This window comes from Notamacropus eugenii, chromosome 2 (genome assembly GCF_028372415.1).
Source record: "Notamacropus eugenii isolate mMacEug1 chromosome 2, mMacEug1.pri_v2, whole genome shotgun sequence".
Taxonomy (NCBI): domain Eukaryota; kingdom Metazoa; phylum Chordata; class Mammalia; order Diprotodontia; family Macropodidae; genus Notamacropus; species Notamacropus eugenii.
Window position 1 is genome coordinate 21,913,203 of NC_092873.1, and position 16,987 is coordinate 21,930,189.

The following is a 16,987-nucleotide window of genomic DNA, read 5'->3' on the forward strand; positions in this document are numbered from 1 at the left end:
TGAAACGCTGTCTTTTCCAGGGGAGGATCGCTTGCAAGGGAGTTGCTGGCCTTTTGTGCCCAGGCACGCATACATGCGGGCGTTCTAAGAAGCTTCCCAAGTGTCTACAGCAGTGAATCAAAATGATTTTTGAAATCGAAGGGGGAAAAAGGCCTCGCCCCCTGCCCCCGCCTCCCGATCCCCTTTAGCCCCTTTGGTCATCGGCTAGCTGGGGCGGGGGGCTGCTCGCTAAGAGTTCACGTGTCTGCCTGGCCGTCTGGCTGCGGGTGGCCTGGCCTCCACCAGGGTCTGTCCCACGACTCAGGACCAAGAGCTGCCCTTTACAAAGCGCGGGGGACCCCCTCCTTCCCGGCTCCCCCGCACCCCTCTCCGTACTTCCCCCAAAGAAAGCTAGTCCCGGAGTGATTAGCATTTCTATTCGAGCCCGGCTTCTGTGGGAGCTGGGCTGGCCCAGGCGAGGGGCTGGATGGCTTTAAGGCTCGGCCCCTCGGCCCCCCTCGCCTCGCCTCCCCCCGCCCCCGGCCCTCCCCCCGCTTCCCTCTCTCCCTTTCTCATTCTCTGCCGGGCTTTGATCTCTGCTCGACAACAGTCACGTCACTGGGACTTACGGGAGGGGAGTCGGGCGAGCTGCAAAGTCCTGGAGCCTCCAGAGGCTGGAGCAGCAGTAGCAGCGGCGGCGGCGGCGGTGGCGGCGGCGGCGGCGGCGGCGGCGGCGGCCGAGCAGCCCGGCGGCACCCGCAACGTCCGAGCCTTGCGCTCCGCACCGCGAGGCGGGCCCCGAGAGGCTAGTCCCCAGCCCCGCCGGCCCGGCCCGGAGCCCCCCGCGCTCCGCACCGCGAGGCAAGCCGCAGCCGCAGCCCGAGCAGCAGCGGGCTCCCGCCGTCCAGCCCGCCGCCCGTCCGTCCAGCGGTCCGTCCGTCCGTCCGAGCACCGGGAGCAGCCCGCCCGCCCGCCGCCGCCGGCCATGGAGCACCAGCTGCTGTGCTGCGAGGTGGAGACCATTCGCCGGGCGTACCTCGATGCCAACCTTCTCAACGATCGGGCGCTGCAGACCATGCTCAAAGCCGAGGAGACGTGCTCGCCCTCCGTCTCGTACTTCAAGTGCGTGCAGAAGGACATCCTTCCTTACATGCGCAAGATCGTGGCCACCTGGATGCTCGAGGTTGGTGGGGCTCCGCCGCGCGCCCCCCGCCCCGCCGGGGCCGTGGGAAGGAAGGGACCCGGCCGCCCGGCACGGCACCGCACGGGAGGGCAGCCCGAGGGCCGCCGGGCTGGGATGGCCAGGCGGCTGGCCGGGGAGCCCGGGGCCGGGGGGGAGGGAGGGGGCAGGGGGGGGATTTTATTTTAAATTAATATCCAAGGACACGTATGCAGGGGCTGCCCGTGCCAGTATTCCGCGCCATCTTGCGCATTTATAGCGAAGCAGAAGTGTTTATTAATAATGAGGAGGGGGCACGCGTGGAGGGGGCGCGGGGGCAGCCCGGGCCAGCCGCTCCGGGAACTGTGCCCTCGGGTGGGTAGGTGGGAGGGGGGGTCCTGGCCTCCCGGCCGCAGCCAGCCGCACTGGGCCAGATCGCGGGGCCCCGGGGCCGGAGCGCGCTGGGGCCCCCGGGGGGGCTCGAGATGGGCGCGGGTGGACCCCGGGCACCCTGTCCCCCATTGTCGGACACACGGCCGGCCCCCCTCGGGCCTCTGAGTATTTTTAATTAATTTCCGAAGGCGCGGCCGCTGCCCCGGCTGGCAGAGAGGCGGGCGGCCGCGCGCGCTGCGGGCACGGGGGGGGCGTCCCATTTCGGGGCTCCCCACGTGCCCCCAGCAGATCCTACGCGGTCCCTGAGACCGGGGTTCGCTCACGCTTCGCCCGGGGCTCATTGTCAGCGGTTTTGTACGTGCCGGGCGATTTTTTAAATATTTTTAAATATTTTTTGAAAAGATGACGTCTGGGGAAATGCGGCCGCCGCGCCGCCTGCGTGGGGACGCCGCCACCTTTGTGTCTCGGGCCACGGCCGCTGGTCCCGGGGCCGCCAGGCCGGCCGCCCCCTCCCCTCGGGTGGCCTGGGCCCAGGGTACCCCCCAGGGGACAGGGGAAGGAACCCCGGAGGAGCCCCCCCACATCCCGCCCCACCCGTGCCCCCCCACTCCCCCCTCCCGCTCCCTTGCCCTCTGGTCGGCCACTTTTCCTTTCAGTTTCTCGGGCCTCGCTTTTGTTTTGGGTTTTTATTTGGGGGGGCAACTTTGACTTGATTGGTCTTTCTGCACTTTCCACGGCCCCCTCCTCACGGGCCCCTCCAGTCCCGCTGGGTGGGGATGGTGTCTCAGGGATCGCAGGCCTTCTGTTTCTGGGGGGCGGGGAGGGTTGGGGGTCCCTGGCGTCCTGCTTCCATCCCCCTTCCCACCCCCAGGTGTGTGAGGAGCAGAAATGCGAAGAGGAAGTCTTCCCCCTGGCTATGAACTATCTGGACCGGTTCCTGTCCCTGGAGCCGCTGAAGAAGAGCCGGCTGCAGCTGCTGGGGGCCACCTGCATGTTCGTGGCGTCCAAGATGAAGGAGACCATCCCCCTGACGGCAGAGAAGCTGTGCATCTACACGGACCACTCGGTGCGGCCTGAGGAACTGCTGGTAATGATGCCTGCTGTGCCCTAGCTTCCTGGGGGCAAAGGGGGGTGGTCGGGTGCCCCTGGGCCTCGGCAGCAGACCTGGATGCCCCTAACCCTGGCCCAGCCTGCTGCCCACCTAGGTCACAGCTTGCAAATTGCATTGACCAGCCAGCCCCCAGAATTGCAAGCTGCCCTTGGGAGGGGGTGTCCTCTCTGCTGGGTTGGGGGGGTTAGGAATGGGGCCCGTGATCATTCCCCAAGGAGAGAACCCTGGCTGGGCAGAGACAGAGCGCGAGCCCTTTTGCCTACTTCCAGCCCTATCCCTGCCCTCCCCCAAGATGCGCCCCTGCCTCACCCCCCCTTCCCTTCCCTTCCCTTCCCTTCCCTTCCCCTCCCCTCCTCCAGCCACCACGTTTATACCGAGCTAACGTGGCCACAAAGTGGGCAGCGGCTGCCCTCTAGCGGTGTCTCCGCGTGCTCGCGGCTCCTGAGCCTGGCTCCTCTCCTTCCAGATGGTGGGAGGTCCTTTTGTCTGAACTCCTGGAAACAGCACCCCCCCTTCCCCCGCCCGCCTCCCGTGGTGACCGCTGGTCATCCGTCCCTAGGAAGCCTCCTTCCTTGGGTGGGGGAGGCGCAGCCCCCTCTCCACTTCCATCCTGGCATCCATCCCCAGGGGCATACTGGGGCATCCCCTCCCCCTTCCCTGCACTACCCGTGCTCTCTCCTTCTAGCACATGGAGCTGCTTCTGGTCAACAAGCTGAAGTGGCACCTGGCGGCTATGACCCCCCACGATTTCATCGAACACTTTCTGTCCAAGATGCCTGCGCTGGAGGAGAACAAGCAGATCATCCGCAAGCACGCGCAGACCTTCGTGGCGCTCTGTGCTACAGGTATGTGGGGGCGTGAGGCGCCGCTGACCCACTTGGCACTGGGAGGCTTACTCAGGCGAATGTGCCCGGGGGTCCTGTGCTTGGGCACTCTCCTTCGCCCTGGGAGTGCCCACCGTTCACAGGGATGTGCCAGCCCACTTGGCATCAGGCACCGGGAGGCTCACTCAGGTGGATCTTCCCAGGGCCGGCCTGCTTGGCATAGGGCAGCAGGAGGCTCACTTGGACAGATGTGCCGCAGGGGTCCTGCGCTTTAGGCACTCTACTCTGTCCTGGGAGTGCCCACAGCCCACAGGGAGGGGCTTGATCTCTCTTGGGGCAAGGACTCTGTCCCCATTTCCTGAAGACAGAGAGCAGGAAGGTTTTTTTCTCTGTGATTGGTAGGGCTTCTATTTGTCTTGGGGGTAGACTTGCAGCCCCCCCTTTCATTGTGTCCGCTTGCAAAGGAGGAGGAGGGTGGCTCTCTTGGGGCCAAGCTCCGCCCCCCTCCTGCCTCCACCCTCTTCCCTGCATCCCTAATGAGGCTGCCAAGCCAGGCCCCCACCCCTCCCCTGGCCTCTTCCTGAGCTGGGCCTGCAGCCAGGAGGGGCTGGAAGGGAGGGGAGCCCCAGCCTCAGCTCTCCCGCTCACACCACGTGCCCCCGGCCGATGGGCCATGTGCGGGGGCGGCCAGCGGAGTGCTAGCAGACGCTGAGGCCCGGGCCAAGGGCATGGCGTGGGCCTCAGTGGGAGGGAGGGGCTGTTGGATCGAGCCTGGGCTGGGCAGCCCTGGCTTGCCAGCAGAGGCGACCCCGGCCTCCGCTTCTCTTGCCCCTTTTCGATGCTGCCTGTTAGCGGTGGCTGGCTCCTGGGCATTGGGCTTCTGAGAATCAGCAGCTGCCCCCAGAGACTGCTCCAAAGGAGCTGGCTCAAGGGTACTTGTCCAGCTCCTGCCAGGCTGGGTCACTGGACCAGGGGTGCCGTCTCTAGGCCCCCACATGAGATAATCTGGCAGCTGAGATGCCAGGAGACAAAACACCAGCGGCTGGTTGTTGTCGGGTCTCTGCAAAGGGCTGACTATTATAGTATTAAGAAAAACAGTCTTCATAATAATAAATAGTAAACAGCAAACATTTGTCATTGCCGACTTTGTTAGATTACTTTAAAATTTGCAAAGCCCAAGCCAGGCATGATCTCACTGGAGACTCTGAGCAACCCTGCGAGGGTGGCTGCCGTGGGCATCATTATCTCCACTTGACAGACGACCCAGAGAGGTCTTGTCCATGGTCCGGCGGGATTGGAGCTCAGGTCCAAGTCCAGGATCTGACCGCACCACAGTGGCTGGATGCCACTGCCCTTTTATCGAGCGCTATCTCCTCTCTCTCTGTCTCTCTTTTCTCTCTGTCTCTCTTTTCTCTTCCCCCAAGCCCCCTCGGGATCTTGGCATTTCAGTCTAACTGTTCATTTAGACGAGTCATGGAAAAGTCCACGGCTGTCCTTCTAGGGGGCATTCGGATGCTCCCCTGAGGTACAGGCCGGATTTCCTGGGAGTGCTCCAAGGGCCCAAGTGAATGCCAGTTGATTCCTTGTCTCCTGCCCCTGCCCCATTTGGGCCTAACCCAAGTGTCTCGAGGAGTGGTTCGGAGGCCCCCTCCCCCACCCAGAGCTGTCAGGGAGCCCCCCACCCCCACCCTGGGCCCCCAGGGGCTCAGCTGCTTCAGCCACCATAGACCAGCCCTGGCTCTGCTGAGCAGGCGGGAGAGCTGGGACCTTTGGAAACTCGCAGTCGGCCTTTTATGGCGCTGGGAACGTTTTCATAGAATCCGAAAAGTTCACTGAGGATAAAGACTCCGGTGGCAGCTGCTCCCTCCTCCTCCCTCTTCTTCAGGAAGTGCTTAGCAGGCTTCCCAGGGCCCTCAGCCCTGGCCGTGAGGCCTGATACCTGGCTGGGTAGGTGGGGCTTGGTTATGCAGCCTCCCTTTTGGAAACAGGGATGTTGAAGGGGGGGAGGTGGCTGAGTTCAAAGGTTGTGCAGCACAGACTGCAGTACTTTGGCCTGCTTTGGGCCTCCCTGGTCACCCACAGTGGAGCAGGGCCGGCTGCCCAGGCCTGGGGGTGAGCCCCTTCCTCCTCCATGCTCTAGAGGGCGGGTGATGGCTTCCCTTCGTCCAGTCGCATAGGAACCTGCTGTGCTGGGATGGGGATTAGGGCTGGGGGGCTAGGCTGGCTGCTTGGGAGCTGGGGAGTCTCCAACTCTGAAGTGGAAGGGGGGAAAAAGATGGAGGCATTATTGCTTTAAGGAAAACCTGCTAATGAGGAAGGGGGGTGGAGGGAGGAGTAAAAGCACCCCATCCCCCACCTAGGCAGGAAGGATAGTGTTGACTGGGGAGGGGTGCTGTGGAATTTTGAGTTCTGGTCTCTTAACTGGGTACCTCCTACAGGGTAGTTGTGTGATTGTGTGCCATCTGGGCACATTTTTTTTAAAGATACGAAAGGTTTTCTTTGTGCTGCGGTAGGTTAGGGGAAAAATTACCAGAGTTGTTTGAAGTTATCACATAATTGAGTTTAATGAATAGACCTTGGCAGGGGCAGGCCAGATAACTCCGGTCCGGCCCCAGCTCAGAACAGGGCTCCAGAAAGCTCCGTCCTTTACCAGGGAACAGTGAGGAGAAGCAAACATTGGGCGGCTGTGGGCACACCTCCTTATCTAAACGTGGAGGGCTGCCTCCCCTCGCCCTCTGCCCAGCATCGTGGGTAATGAGGAGAAAGACGCTGTTGACAGGGCCTCCCTTCTGGCTCCTCCAGCTTCGGGGCTCAAGGTACGGGACCAGTTGAAACCTGCTGCCCGGTCCCCGCGTGATTTATGGGAGCCGCTCTGATTGGCCTCAATGAAAGGGTTTTCATTCATAGCCTGCAGCTCTCAGACTGGATGTGATTGCTTCCATTTATAAAGGGAAGGGATGACTGGCCCTGTTAAAGTCCTCACCGCGCCTCGAGGCGGCTTTGTCCTCCCTTCAGGGTGGCTGGCATTCTCCTGGGCCCCCTTCCCTTTCCCCCCTCGCTCTCTCTTTAACAACGCTCAAGTTGTTTATTCTTTTTGGATGAAGTCTCCGAGAGGCTACTGGGGATGTGGGCTTCAATTGACGGGGCCCCCGGCCCTTTGTGCCTGTGTCAGGTCTCATTCATCTCGCCGAGTTCCCCTTGTTTGTGGGCGCTGAGCGGCGCGAGATGAGGCGATGGGGCCGGACAATGATGCCACACTCTGCACTCGGGGGCATCCAATTACAGGCCCGAGGGGCCCCCTGATTAATATGCGGAAATTCGGGGCCTCCTGGTGGAGGGCGAGGGAGAGCGGGGCTGAGCCAGGCACGGGGGAGACGCCAGCCCCCGTTTCTGTCCCCTTAGTGAGGCTGCGAAGGCGGCCAGACTCCTGGGCTGGGGGTCGGTGGGCCCTGGACGAGCTAAGCCCATGCCCCTCCTTTGACAGATGGGGGAAACGGAGGCTAGAGCTGGGAGCGGGGCTTAAGGGACCAGCCACCTCTCCTAACAGATGAGGAAACAGAGGTGAAATGATGCATGCCACCCTGCTGGCCCGGAGAGTCCCGATCTTACTGCCCCAGAGTGGCACTGGACCTGGGCACTAGAATCCTGGAGCCCTGTCTCCTGTGTAAATAGTCCAGGAGGGAGGGAGGGGAGACAGCCAAATCTGGCCCCCGGGGAAAGTGGAATGATAAAGATCCATCTCTTGGGCCGCTGTGGTCACATGGCCAGAGGCGGACAGTGGAGGAGCAAACTGGGCATCCCGCGGTGGGGGGGCCCCTTCCTCACTAGGGCAGTTAGCCCCATGAGTCAGTTTCCTCATCTGTACAAAGGAGGGCAGGGTCTGTGTGCTGGTGAATCTTGGGAACGCTGAGTGCATGGTGGGGCTAGCGTCTCACCCTCCCCTCCCTTGGGCCCCACTCCCAAGCTCGGGGGAGGGCTCGTCCTTACTCTTGTCTGACCGACTGCTTACCTGAAATGAGGAAAAATGCTTGGGCCTGTTTTAAACTTTAATTTTGAAAGCTCTTTGGACTCTAGAGTGGGTTAGTTTTACCCTTATTTTGCCCCCCTGCTTTCTCCAAGTGGCAGACACTGTTCATTCCCTTTGGGTGCTGATGGTAGAGTAACTTTAGCTCTAGCATTGAGTTCTCTTCGCCTCAAACTTGGGGGTCCCCTCCACCAGGGACATGGGGGTGTTCCTGAACCCCACAAGCTTGCAGGCTTGTCCTTCTTGGTCCAGAAGCCCCTCCTGGGGGTGGCGGTGCTAGGCTAAAGGATCCAGCCCATTCTAAGCATGGCAGTCTGGACCTTTCCACAAAGAAGTCGCAAGGAGAGCAGCGGTATAGACGGCAGGGATGGGCCTCTCTGGGATCCTGGGGAGGGCTGGGCCAGACCTACATCAATGCAGGCTGCAGGAAGACCAGGCCCCCACCAGCAGGGGGTCCCATCTGCCCTCTCTGGGACCCCCGTCACTTTGGCTCCACCACACCACACTGGTTCTGTTGGCAGCCAGTGAAGAGAGAGGTGAGGTAGAGACAAAGAATTTGGAAGATGACGCCTTCATTTAAATACATATTATCTGGTTATTGACAGGTCAGGGCTGGCTGGGGAGGGGCTTTTGTTGAGGGTTTTTTCATCACCCCTCCAGGAGCATGGGGGGGGACATTAATATATTTCCAAATACCTCTCTGTGTTGGTCTCATTGACTTCAATGCCCTTCACTTCTTAAGGTTAGGAAGGCTAAAAAGACAGTATCTCATGGCCCACTGCAGAGCTCATCCCTTTGGGAAGTGGCCCATTCCAGGGCAGTCGTGCCAAAAGGCATGGTTCGTCTCCAAGCCTATGGGGACTTGTGGGCTGGCCGGCCTCTCCTGGTACCCTCCCTGACCACGTGCTTTTCCTGGCTGTCTTCTAGGCAGGAGGACCCCTTGTCAGAATTGGGGTGGGGCTCTGATTTGGTCCCTCTGAGACTGCAGTTCTTTGAAGCTTAGTTGATGCCCCCTAAACATCTATCTCCTCCCTTTTCTCTGCCAGATGTGAAATTCATTTCCAACCCCCCTTCCATGATCGCCGCGGGGAGCGTGGTGGCCGCTGTCCAGGGCCTGCACTTGGGGAGCACCAACTCCTTCCTCACCTACCAGCGCCTCACCAGATTCCTGTCTCAGGTTATTAAGTGTGACCCGGTAAGTCATGCACCATCACCATGGCGCAGGCGAACTCGGTTTGGGAGGGGGAGCAGATTCTCATTGTTCCAAAAAGGAAACTGAGGCTCAGGAAGGGCCAAGGTCACAGAGACAAGATCATGTCTCTTTCCAGTCAAATAGGAGAAAACAGAGGCTCAGGAAAGGGGGATAATAGGGAAAAGCATTTATTAAGCACCAACCACGTGCCCGCCCCTTTGCTCAGGGCTTTCTTTGACCCTCACAGCAGCCTTGACCAAGGATTCAGAGGGAGAGTGTAACAAAGGTGGGCAGGACTAGAATCCAGGTCATGGAGGTCACCTGTCATGGTTAGATCCTAGGATGTCAGCCAAGTCCCTCTGTTTGCACAGGAGGAAACTGAGGCCCAGAGAAAGCCTCATCCAGGCAGAACCAAAGTTAAGGCTCCTGGGGCGGGGGGAGGAGGGGACCCCTGATGACTTTTATGCAGGACACAGAGAACAAGAAGGCGGGTCAGAATGACCAACCTTCCGGGCCTCTTTCGGCTCCCTTTGACCTCCCTGGGCTTCCTGCCTGGGAGGAGGGTCCCTAGGGGCCTTTCAGAAGATGCCTCTCAGGGACCAGGGAGCCAGAAACTTTTGGAGACCTTATGGGCAAGAAGGACAGCTGGCAGCAGGAGTGAGGGGCAGGGAAGAATGAGCCGTGCTTTGGTGGGGTTGCTGATTAAGGGGGCCTGAGGCAGGGTCCTTGGGAGGTCTCAGTGGCTCAGACAGTGAGGAGAGAAAGCCGACCCACACCTCACTTGGAGGGCCACACTTCTCCCATCAGGGTAGGATTTTGGAAGGCAGCACTCCCCCCTCATCCACCTGTGATAATGACTCACACTCCCATTTCTGGAAATTGGAGACTCATGCATCACACAGCCCAGCCTGGTCCATGCTGTCCTCACCCCCTTCTACATAGAAGTACACTGAGGAAGGGAGGGAGTGTCTGAGGCTGGATTCAGTGACAGTGACGCTCTCGATCCATGGCAGAGCCGGGACGTGTAGCCCAAACCCCTCATTTCGTGTGGGAGGAACTGAGGCACTTGCCTGCATCCCCTGTGTAGGCCAGGATTCAGGCTTCTGGCTCTCCTGCTCAAGTAGGGTCTGTTTGCGTCCTCCCCTCGAGGGACTTGCCAGATTTCCACCTCCTTGAGGCTTTGTCTCTGGTTCCAGTCCTAGTCTTGTCTATGGTCCCTCCACTGCCGGAGGTTATGGCCCTGTTTTCTCACTTAAGAAATACTGAGAGTGAAAATCAGTCCTTTCAAAGGAAAAAACACACACACACAAAGCCACCTTCACTTTGCTCTCCTAGGAAGGGGTTGCTGACCACCTTCTTGAGTCAGAGGTCCTTCATGACCCCCAGAGCCTTGCTGTCTTCATTTGACATGTCCCTAGCACCACCTGCACAACGTTAGGATGTAGCTGTAATGCCATCTCTGCCTTGGCCAGCAGAAGCAGAAGTAGGGCTTGGGGCTGAGAGAATGCCCTGGACCACTCAGTGTTTTAGGTGACTCAGGATTGGGATGCCACATGCCCCCTTCCCCAGGTCTGGGTCTCAGTTTCCTCCTCTGTAGAGTCTGGGGGGTGCTACCAGGAGGGCCCTTCTCCTTAGGAATGGGCATCATGGTCACAAATGATCTGAACTCATTCGGGTCCCAGGTTGTCCTCAGAGCCCAGAGGAAGCCACCAAGATTAACAATGACCAGCATCTAGCCTCCACCTTGTGGGAGGCAGGGACGATGCTATGGCCCCTAAAGAACATCCACAGGTGGACTTCAGGGAAGCCAAGGGCACTTCTCATCTTCCTTAACTGAGCCTTAGAAACTCCTAGTTCATTCCAAGTGGCTTGAAACGCCCCTAGTCCCCTCCCCATCAATATCCCCTGCAAAAAGCATTGGTTCTGGAGCTGTCATCACCACAGCTGCTGATTTCAGTTCTCTGAGATATGGGCTGTAGACAGTGCTCACTGAACTGAATAAGTATGACCCACTAGATGCTGGAGGGACAAGCACAGACTGGCAGAGCTGCCCTTATGGTTCCCAGATGAACCTCATCAGAGCCCAACACATAGTAAGAAGAGGAAAGGTTTGTCCAGAGTGCCCCCCTCACCCCCAGCTAGCATTGTCAGAGGTAGGATTTGGACCCAGGCCTAGCTGATTCTAAGTCCAGAGATGATCTCATGAGAACCCTGGTGATCCCAGGCACTAGACAAGTCAGGAATGAAAGAGCAGGCCGCTCGGCTTCATGGTCAATAACCCAGCATTCCCCTGGTGCTCCCTGACCCCTCCCTATATGCTCTCGTTGGGCCTCAGAATCCTGGGAAGGAGCTGCCATTCTCTATGATCCCTAGTTTACAGATGAGGAAACTGAGGCAGAGAGAAGTGGCTTACCCAGGGTCACACAGCTAGTCGGTGGCTGAGACAGGATTCAAACTTGGGTCCTGTGGGCTCCAGGCCCAGTGCACCATCAGTGCTTGGGAGACCCTGCCTCCTGAGCCACATGCTCAAGGCAGCTTTGAGTGATCCCTGTGCTTAGGGTGGGGGCAGTGCCAGTGTGTCCCCATGTCTGGGGGGAGCCTGGCAGTTTGCAGGGTCAGAGGATGGGGAAACTGAGGCTCAGGATGTCTAAAGACTTCCTTTTTGTTTTCCCAGCACCTAGTGCCTAGTATCTGTTTGTTGATGGATTTGTGAGAGCAGGACTCCCCAAATCTGGACTTGGAAGTCTGGGGCTGCCCATTGTACTCAGATTCCCAGGGCAGGGAGATGGGCACACAGGCAGATAGACGGGTGATCGGAAGCCAGTGTGCGCTGAGAAAGATAAGAGGAGGGGTGGGATCAGCCCCTCTCCCCTGTGCCCAAGGAACCCTGGGTCTCTGTTTGCTGGTGTGCCCGCCCTGACGGCAAAGCATCTCAGCCTCAGCCCTTTGGACAAGTGCTTTCTCCCAGAAGGCCATGTTCACCACTAGGGGTGGCTAAGGTTGGAGGGGGTCAGAGCAGGTGACCATATCTGGTAGGGATCCGAGCCATAGGGCAGCTCCTAGGCTTGGGCACATTCTGGGGGCTGACAGCTGGATGACCCCCAGGTCCAAGCAAGCCTCGGCTCTCTCTTCGGTCAAGTCATAACACCGAGGTCAGCACAGAACTGATTAAGCACTTAACGTGTGCCAGGCTCTTTGCAAAGTATCTATTCCCATTGAAATGCTAGAGGCCAAGGAGTAGAATAAGGAGACTGTTGGAGTCAGACAGTCCTGGGTTCAGATTCCACCTGAGGCTGTGTTAGCCTGGGCCTCTGTCCAGGGTGGGGTGATCATATTAATAGCTGCAGCCCTTCCCTTGTGGCGAGGCTCCATTCATCCACCAGGAGGCACGTATTTAGCACCTGCTATATGCCAAGCATGGTGCTGGGGGTACAAGCATAGACTGATGCAGTCCCTGCCCTGGCAGGATCAGAGAGCCCAGCACACAGGAAGTGCTTAGGCAGCCCTCTGCAGGCTGCCCCTGAGACCTTGAATGCTGTTTCCACTGACACGGTCCAGAGGAAAACCTTACCCTTCTGTCCATCCAAAAAGCCTTTGGCATTCAGTGGGACAGTGGGTGAGTTGGGCCACCCTCCCCAACTTTAGAGGTAGGGTCTCCTGGCCACCAGCCCCCAGGAGACTGCCCAAGGTGGTCCACCTACTCTTAGTCGATACTGAACATTCAGGGGGACAGGGAGGTGGAGGTGTGAACCACTCTGACAATGGGTCCCTCATCCCTAAGCAGAGCCCCCAGCCTAGGAAGAAGGCTGGACCTCTGTGTCCTGGTGGGCAGGTAGGTAGGGTTCTCAAGGCCGGCCTTTTCTCTCCCCCTCCCCCACAGGATTGCTTACGAGCCTGCCAGGAGCAGATTGAAGCCCTCCTGGAGTCCAGCCTGCGCCAGGCCCAGCAACACAACTCGTCCTCAGTGCCCAAGAACATGGAGGAGGAGGCAGACCTGTCCTACACACCCACCGATGTGCGAGACGTGAACATTTGAGGGGCGCCTACCGTGTGCTGGGGGTTTGCTGAGTCTGGAGGCAAACAAAGGGCATCTGGGGAAGGAGGCCGCCGCCGCCATGTCAGAACCCATCCCTTCCCCGACCCCCCACCATTAACACCCACCCACACGCAGAAAACCTTCTCCAGGACACTTTTATACAGAAACGGACCTTCCGTTTTCTCTTTCCTCTCCTTTCTCTTGCTCTCTCCCCCCCTCCATCCATGTCTTACAGAAACCATCCCAAAAACTGTCTGGGGAAAAAAAAGAGAAAAAAAGGATTCCCACAGCCCCAGGGGAAGGGGCTTTGTGCCGCAAATAGATGCTTTTATACTCTAATAATCAATTAGTTTTTATATTAACGTGTTTATGACTGTATGTTGTACAGATAGGCGTTAACATGAGGAGATCTCCAGGGGAGGTCTTAGATTTGATTCCTTACATGGTGAAACACCAAAAAAAAAGCCCCCAAATTCAGAAACCACAAAATGAAGCAGAAAAAGTGAAACCAGCCGTTCTTAAGTAGAAGAGGGTTATTGTAGATGTAGCACTCCTTGGGCTCTCCAAGGGAGGCATCGCGGCCCCAGCATCTCTGTCCCCCGCTAGCTAATGCATGTAGTCACTTTACGGCCTGTCTCTGAATGACTTCGCTCCTTCCTTAGGTGTTCGTCCCCTTCTGCCTCCCGAGTGGTTCAGCATAACAGAGTGTTTCATTTCAGGCTAATCTTAGATGTGCCTCGGGATCTCCTGGGCGGAGGAAGGCTTAGTTCCAGAGTTCTCTCTCTTACATGCACATGCACACATACACACTCAACACACTCACACACACACACACACACAAACACATACACGACTCATCCGGGACTTGTATTCTAGAAAAGACAAAGTAGTGACATAATATATTCTATTTTTGTAATCTTCCTATTTTTTTTAGCGCGCCTTGACCGGCGTGTGGAAGGCCGGGTGTTTCCCGCGTCCCTCCTTCAGCCGCCACTGCCTCCTCCTCCTCCGTCCGTCCGGTGGAATCCACGTTGTGCTCCGAAACCATTCCATTCCAAAGCACTTTTAGTCCGTGAGAGAGAGAGAGGAAGCCACATTGGTGTGTTGCAAGGGGGGGTGGGGGTGGGGGGACTTTCTAAAATGGAATGGTTTGGAAGTGGACGTATGCTCAGAGGTAGACTGCTGAGTTAGCGCATTGGCTGGACTCTGGTATCCAGCCATGGCCATTTGAGATGGTTGGGTTTCAGGTGAGAGAGAGAGAGAAAATTGGTTCACAAATTCCTGTCCTTCGCAAGGCTCATCACATCTTTAGTGCCAACTGATGTTTGTAAATTAGGGGCCTTAAAGGTTCACCTTAGACCATGTAGTTTTAAGGATAATCTCTACCTGTTCTACAACAGAAGGTTTTTAAAGGCTAAAATATATAATTTATAGTTAAGGCTATAAAACATATTTATTGCAGAGAAAATTCAGAAGGCCAGTATGATTTGTAAAATAATGCAATCTCCCCCTTGGTTTAAAAAAGAAAAAAAGAAAAAAATCCCCACAATACCTTGTGCTTACCCATGACGTAGCAGTTTTAACGCAGCTTGTCAGAGACCGGTCCTTTGGAGTAAAGCTATCAGAAACAAAAAACCAAACGCCATGTGGACGCAGCTCTTGGGAGGAGGGGTCTTCTTTCCCCAAGTGCTCTGTCTGGCCATTGAAAACCACGCACCAGAGCTGGAGAACCCAGGGAGGGGGGGCTGGCGTCTGCGTCTTTCTTCTTCCCTTGGGTAGTGACTGAAAATTTGCACATCTGGGCGACGCATGTTGTGTTATTATTTAGGAAGTAGATGAAGGGAGGGGGTGGATGGAGGGAGGGGTGGAAGGAGACAAAGATGATGTTGAAGGAGGAGAAAGGAAGGCGTGGTGAGGGGTCGGGTGGATGGATGAGTGGATGCATGGGGGAAGCTGCCGTTCATTGAAGGGGGTGATTGTAAAAGTAACAGGAGTGGAGTGGGGGATGCTCCGTTTTTATTGAGCTGCTATGGATGAATTCCCAGCATGGTTTGGAAAAGGAAAAAAAAGACAGCCAGCATCGCCTCTCTGTATCTTCGTCGTTTCATTTTGCTGCTATATATTGTGGATCCTTTTTTTTACACAATGTCATTAACTGCCATGTCATAAGTTTTTAATTTTCTCATAGAAAATTATATTATTGACAATTTTTTTTGTAGATTTTTTTGTGTGTGATCAATTTTTTTACTTAATGTGATTACCGCTCTATCCCAAAAAAGGTTCCTCTTTCACAATACCTCATGCTTTCAGTTAACCGTGTTAGAACCAGGGGTTTTCAGGTCCTGGACTCTTAGCCTCCCCTCCTCCTGCAAACAGAAAGGCCTGCAAACCCACCAACCAACCAACCAGCCAACCAATCCACCAACCAACCAGCCAGCCAGGCATGGCGTGCGCTCTCTCCTGAATGGGCTCTGGCAAGCAGGGTTGCGAGAGTCAAGAAACAGCCCCAGAGACTGAGTCCCAGCGGTTTCCTTGTTTGCTGTGCATGGAGAACAGTGGATTCTTCATCGGACCTGGGGTTCATTATCATAGTAATTGTAAGCTATGTTATTAGCCACATCGCTCTACGGAAGGTGCATTAATTTTTAGGACTGTCTGTCGGGGGACTTGCCCTTGGCATAGGATGTCTTCTGAAACGCTACGTATTTGGTGTGTTTAATCTGTTTATTATATGCTAGGTTTTTGTTGTTGTTAATTATAGCGTATGCTAATTTAAGAGAAGCCTGTAGGTTTGACCATTAAGCCAGCTAACAGTTGTATGCTGAAGAATAATCTAGCTGTTTGTCTGTATGCTGCTAAAACCAAAACGGAATTAGAATTTATTGATTTGTTATTTTGAGGAGAAACGCAGTGAAGATCCCTGGTGGTGCGTGGAGGGCGGCAGCGCTAGGACCGCATCCATCCATCCTGGCCACATTTGGGGAACATTGACGCTTTACCTCAGAAACCCTTCTGTTTGTGTGGCATCTCTGTGTTGCGGGTGGGGAGGGAGGGAGGGACACGGGGTCTGTGGGGCTCTGTGCTAAGCTCAGTGGTGGTGTATCCGGTAAGTTTCTTTCAATATTGTACGTACTAAGAGGCCAAAGGCTGATCGCGGGTTCATGTGTCCACAGAGGTGCTTTATATGTCCCGTTATTTACAGATTTATAACAATCTTATAGGAAACAGGCAAGTCAGATGTGTACGTTTTCATATTGTACTTATTGGCATCCCTGGTCTGAAATGCACATTTTCACCAACAGACCTGTAACAGACAAGTTTCCAGCAAAAAAGGAAAAAAGAAAGAAAAAAACTTAAAAAAAATTTAAATTCTAGAAATAAACTTTGTAAAACCCAGTGACTGTGCTCTTGTTTTTACTGATTGGGCAGGAAGCTGCTGCGGGTTACCAAGTAGGGGCTTCGCTCCTGGTTCCCTCTCACAGAGGTAAGGGATTGTGAGGTTCCCCAATGGACCTTGAGGGGCTCCCCCAGGACAATAACTTTTCTTCGACTTCAGCTTCGCAGGGAGATGGGAGACCACACCCTTAAGCCTCCTGATGGGGCATGGGCTGAATCATCATGCCTTCATCCTCTTCTGGGGGACACAAGTTAATTTCAGGTGTGGCAGAATTTGGAGAAGTTGAGGAAGTCTAGTGCAAAGTCCTTGGGAATGCAAAGATCTACCAGGATCCCATGTCTCAATAGAATGTGGTCCTTGGGCAGTTGGCTTAAGTATTTATCGAACACCTAGGGAATACTAGGTGCTGGGGACACCTAGACAGGGAGGTGCCACATCTGGATATGGGTAGATGTAAAGTAGTTTCAGCTGTGGAGCACAGAGGGTACAAATGCTTGGTTTAGGACCAGGCAGTCCCTAAGAAGCCCAGGGCAGAGATGGTGTGATCAGTTGAGGGTTTGTAAAGAGTGGGCCCTACTGGGGAATGTTGGTCACCCAAGCCCACTAGTTTCCTTCTAAACCCTCCTCAAAGATGCTTTCCATACATCACCCTGGCAGGGCTGTGCTGGTGTTGTACATCTCATGGATTCTCTCTTGGCTTGGTGCTCTTTGGTCCAGCCATGCCAGCCCTTGCTGCTCCTGACTTGACACTGGCACAGGTGATTTCCCATGCTCTGAGTACCCTCCTTCCTTAGTCTCCACTTCCTGGCTCCTCTGGCTTCCTTCCAGGACATTTAAAATCCTGCCTTCTGCAAGATGTTCCTAGGCCCCCT

At 56.2% G+C, this 16,987-nt stretch overlaps 1 protein-coding gene across 1 annotated transcript; it reads left to right on the forward strand.

Annotated features, from left to right (window-relative positions):
- Positions 1-710: 710 nt before the first annotated feature.
- CCND1 (cyclin D1) lies at positions 711-16,114 on the forward strand. Its single transcript, XM_072639395.1, has 5 exons — positions 711-1,162; positions 2,403-2,618; positions 3,328-3,487; positions 8,537-8,685; positions 12,563-16,114. Exons 1-5 carry the CDS (start codon positions 965-967, stop codon positions 12,716-12,718), a joined length of 879 nt encoding a protein of 292 aa, XP_072495496.1. The 5' UTR covers positions 711-964; the 3' UTR covers positions 12,719-16,114.
- The last annotated feature ends 873 nt before the right edge of the window (positions 16,115-16,987 follow it).

Bases quoted from the DNA above. Each gene is read 5' to 3' on its own strand.
- CCND1 (XM_072639395.1), top strand. From the start codon at position 965: ATGGAGCACCAGCTGCTGTGCTGCGAGGTGGAGACCATTCGCCGGGCG. The intron at 2,619-3,327 runs GTAATGATGCCT...CTCTCCTTCTAG, and splicing joins TGCGGCCTGAGGAACTGCTG to CACATGGAGCTGCTTCTGGT. The intron at 3,488-8,536 runs GTATGTGGGGGC...TTTCTCTGCCAG, and splicing joins CGTGGCGCTCTGTGCTACAG to ATGTGAAATTCATTTCCAAC.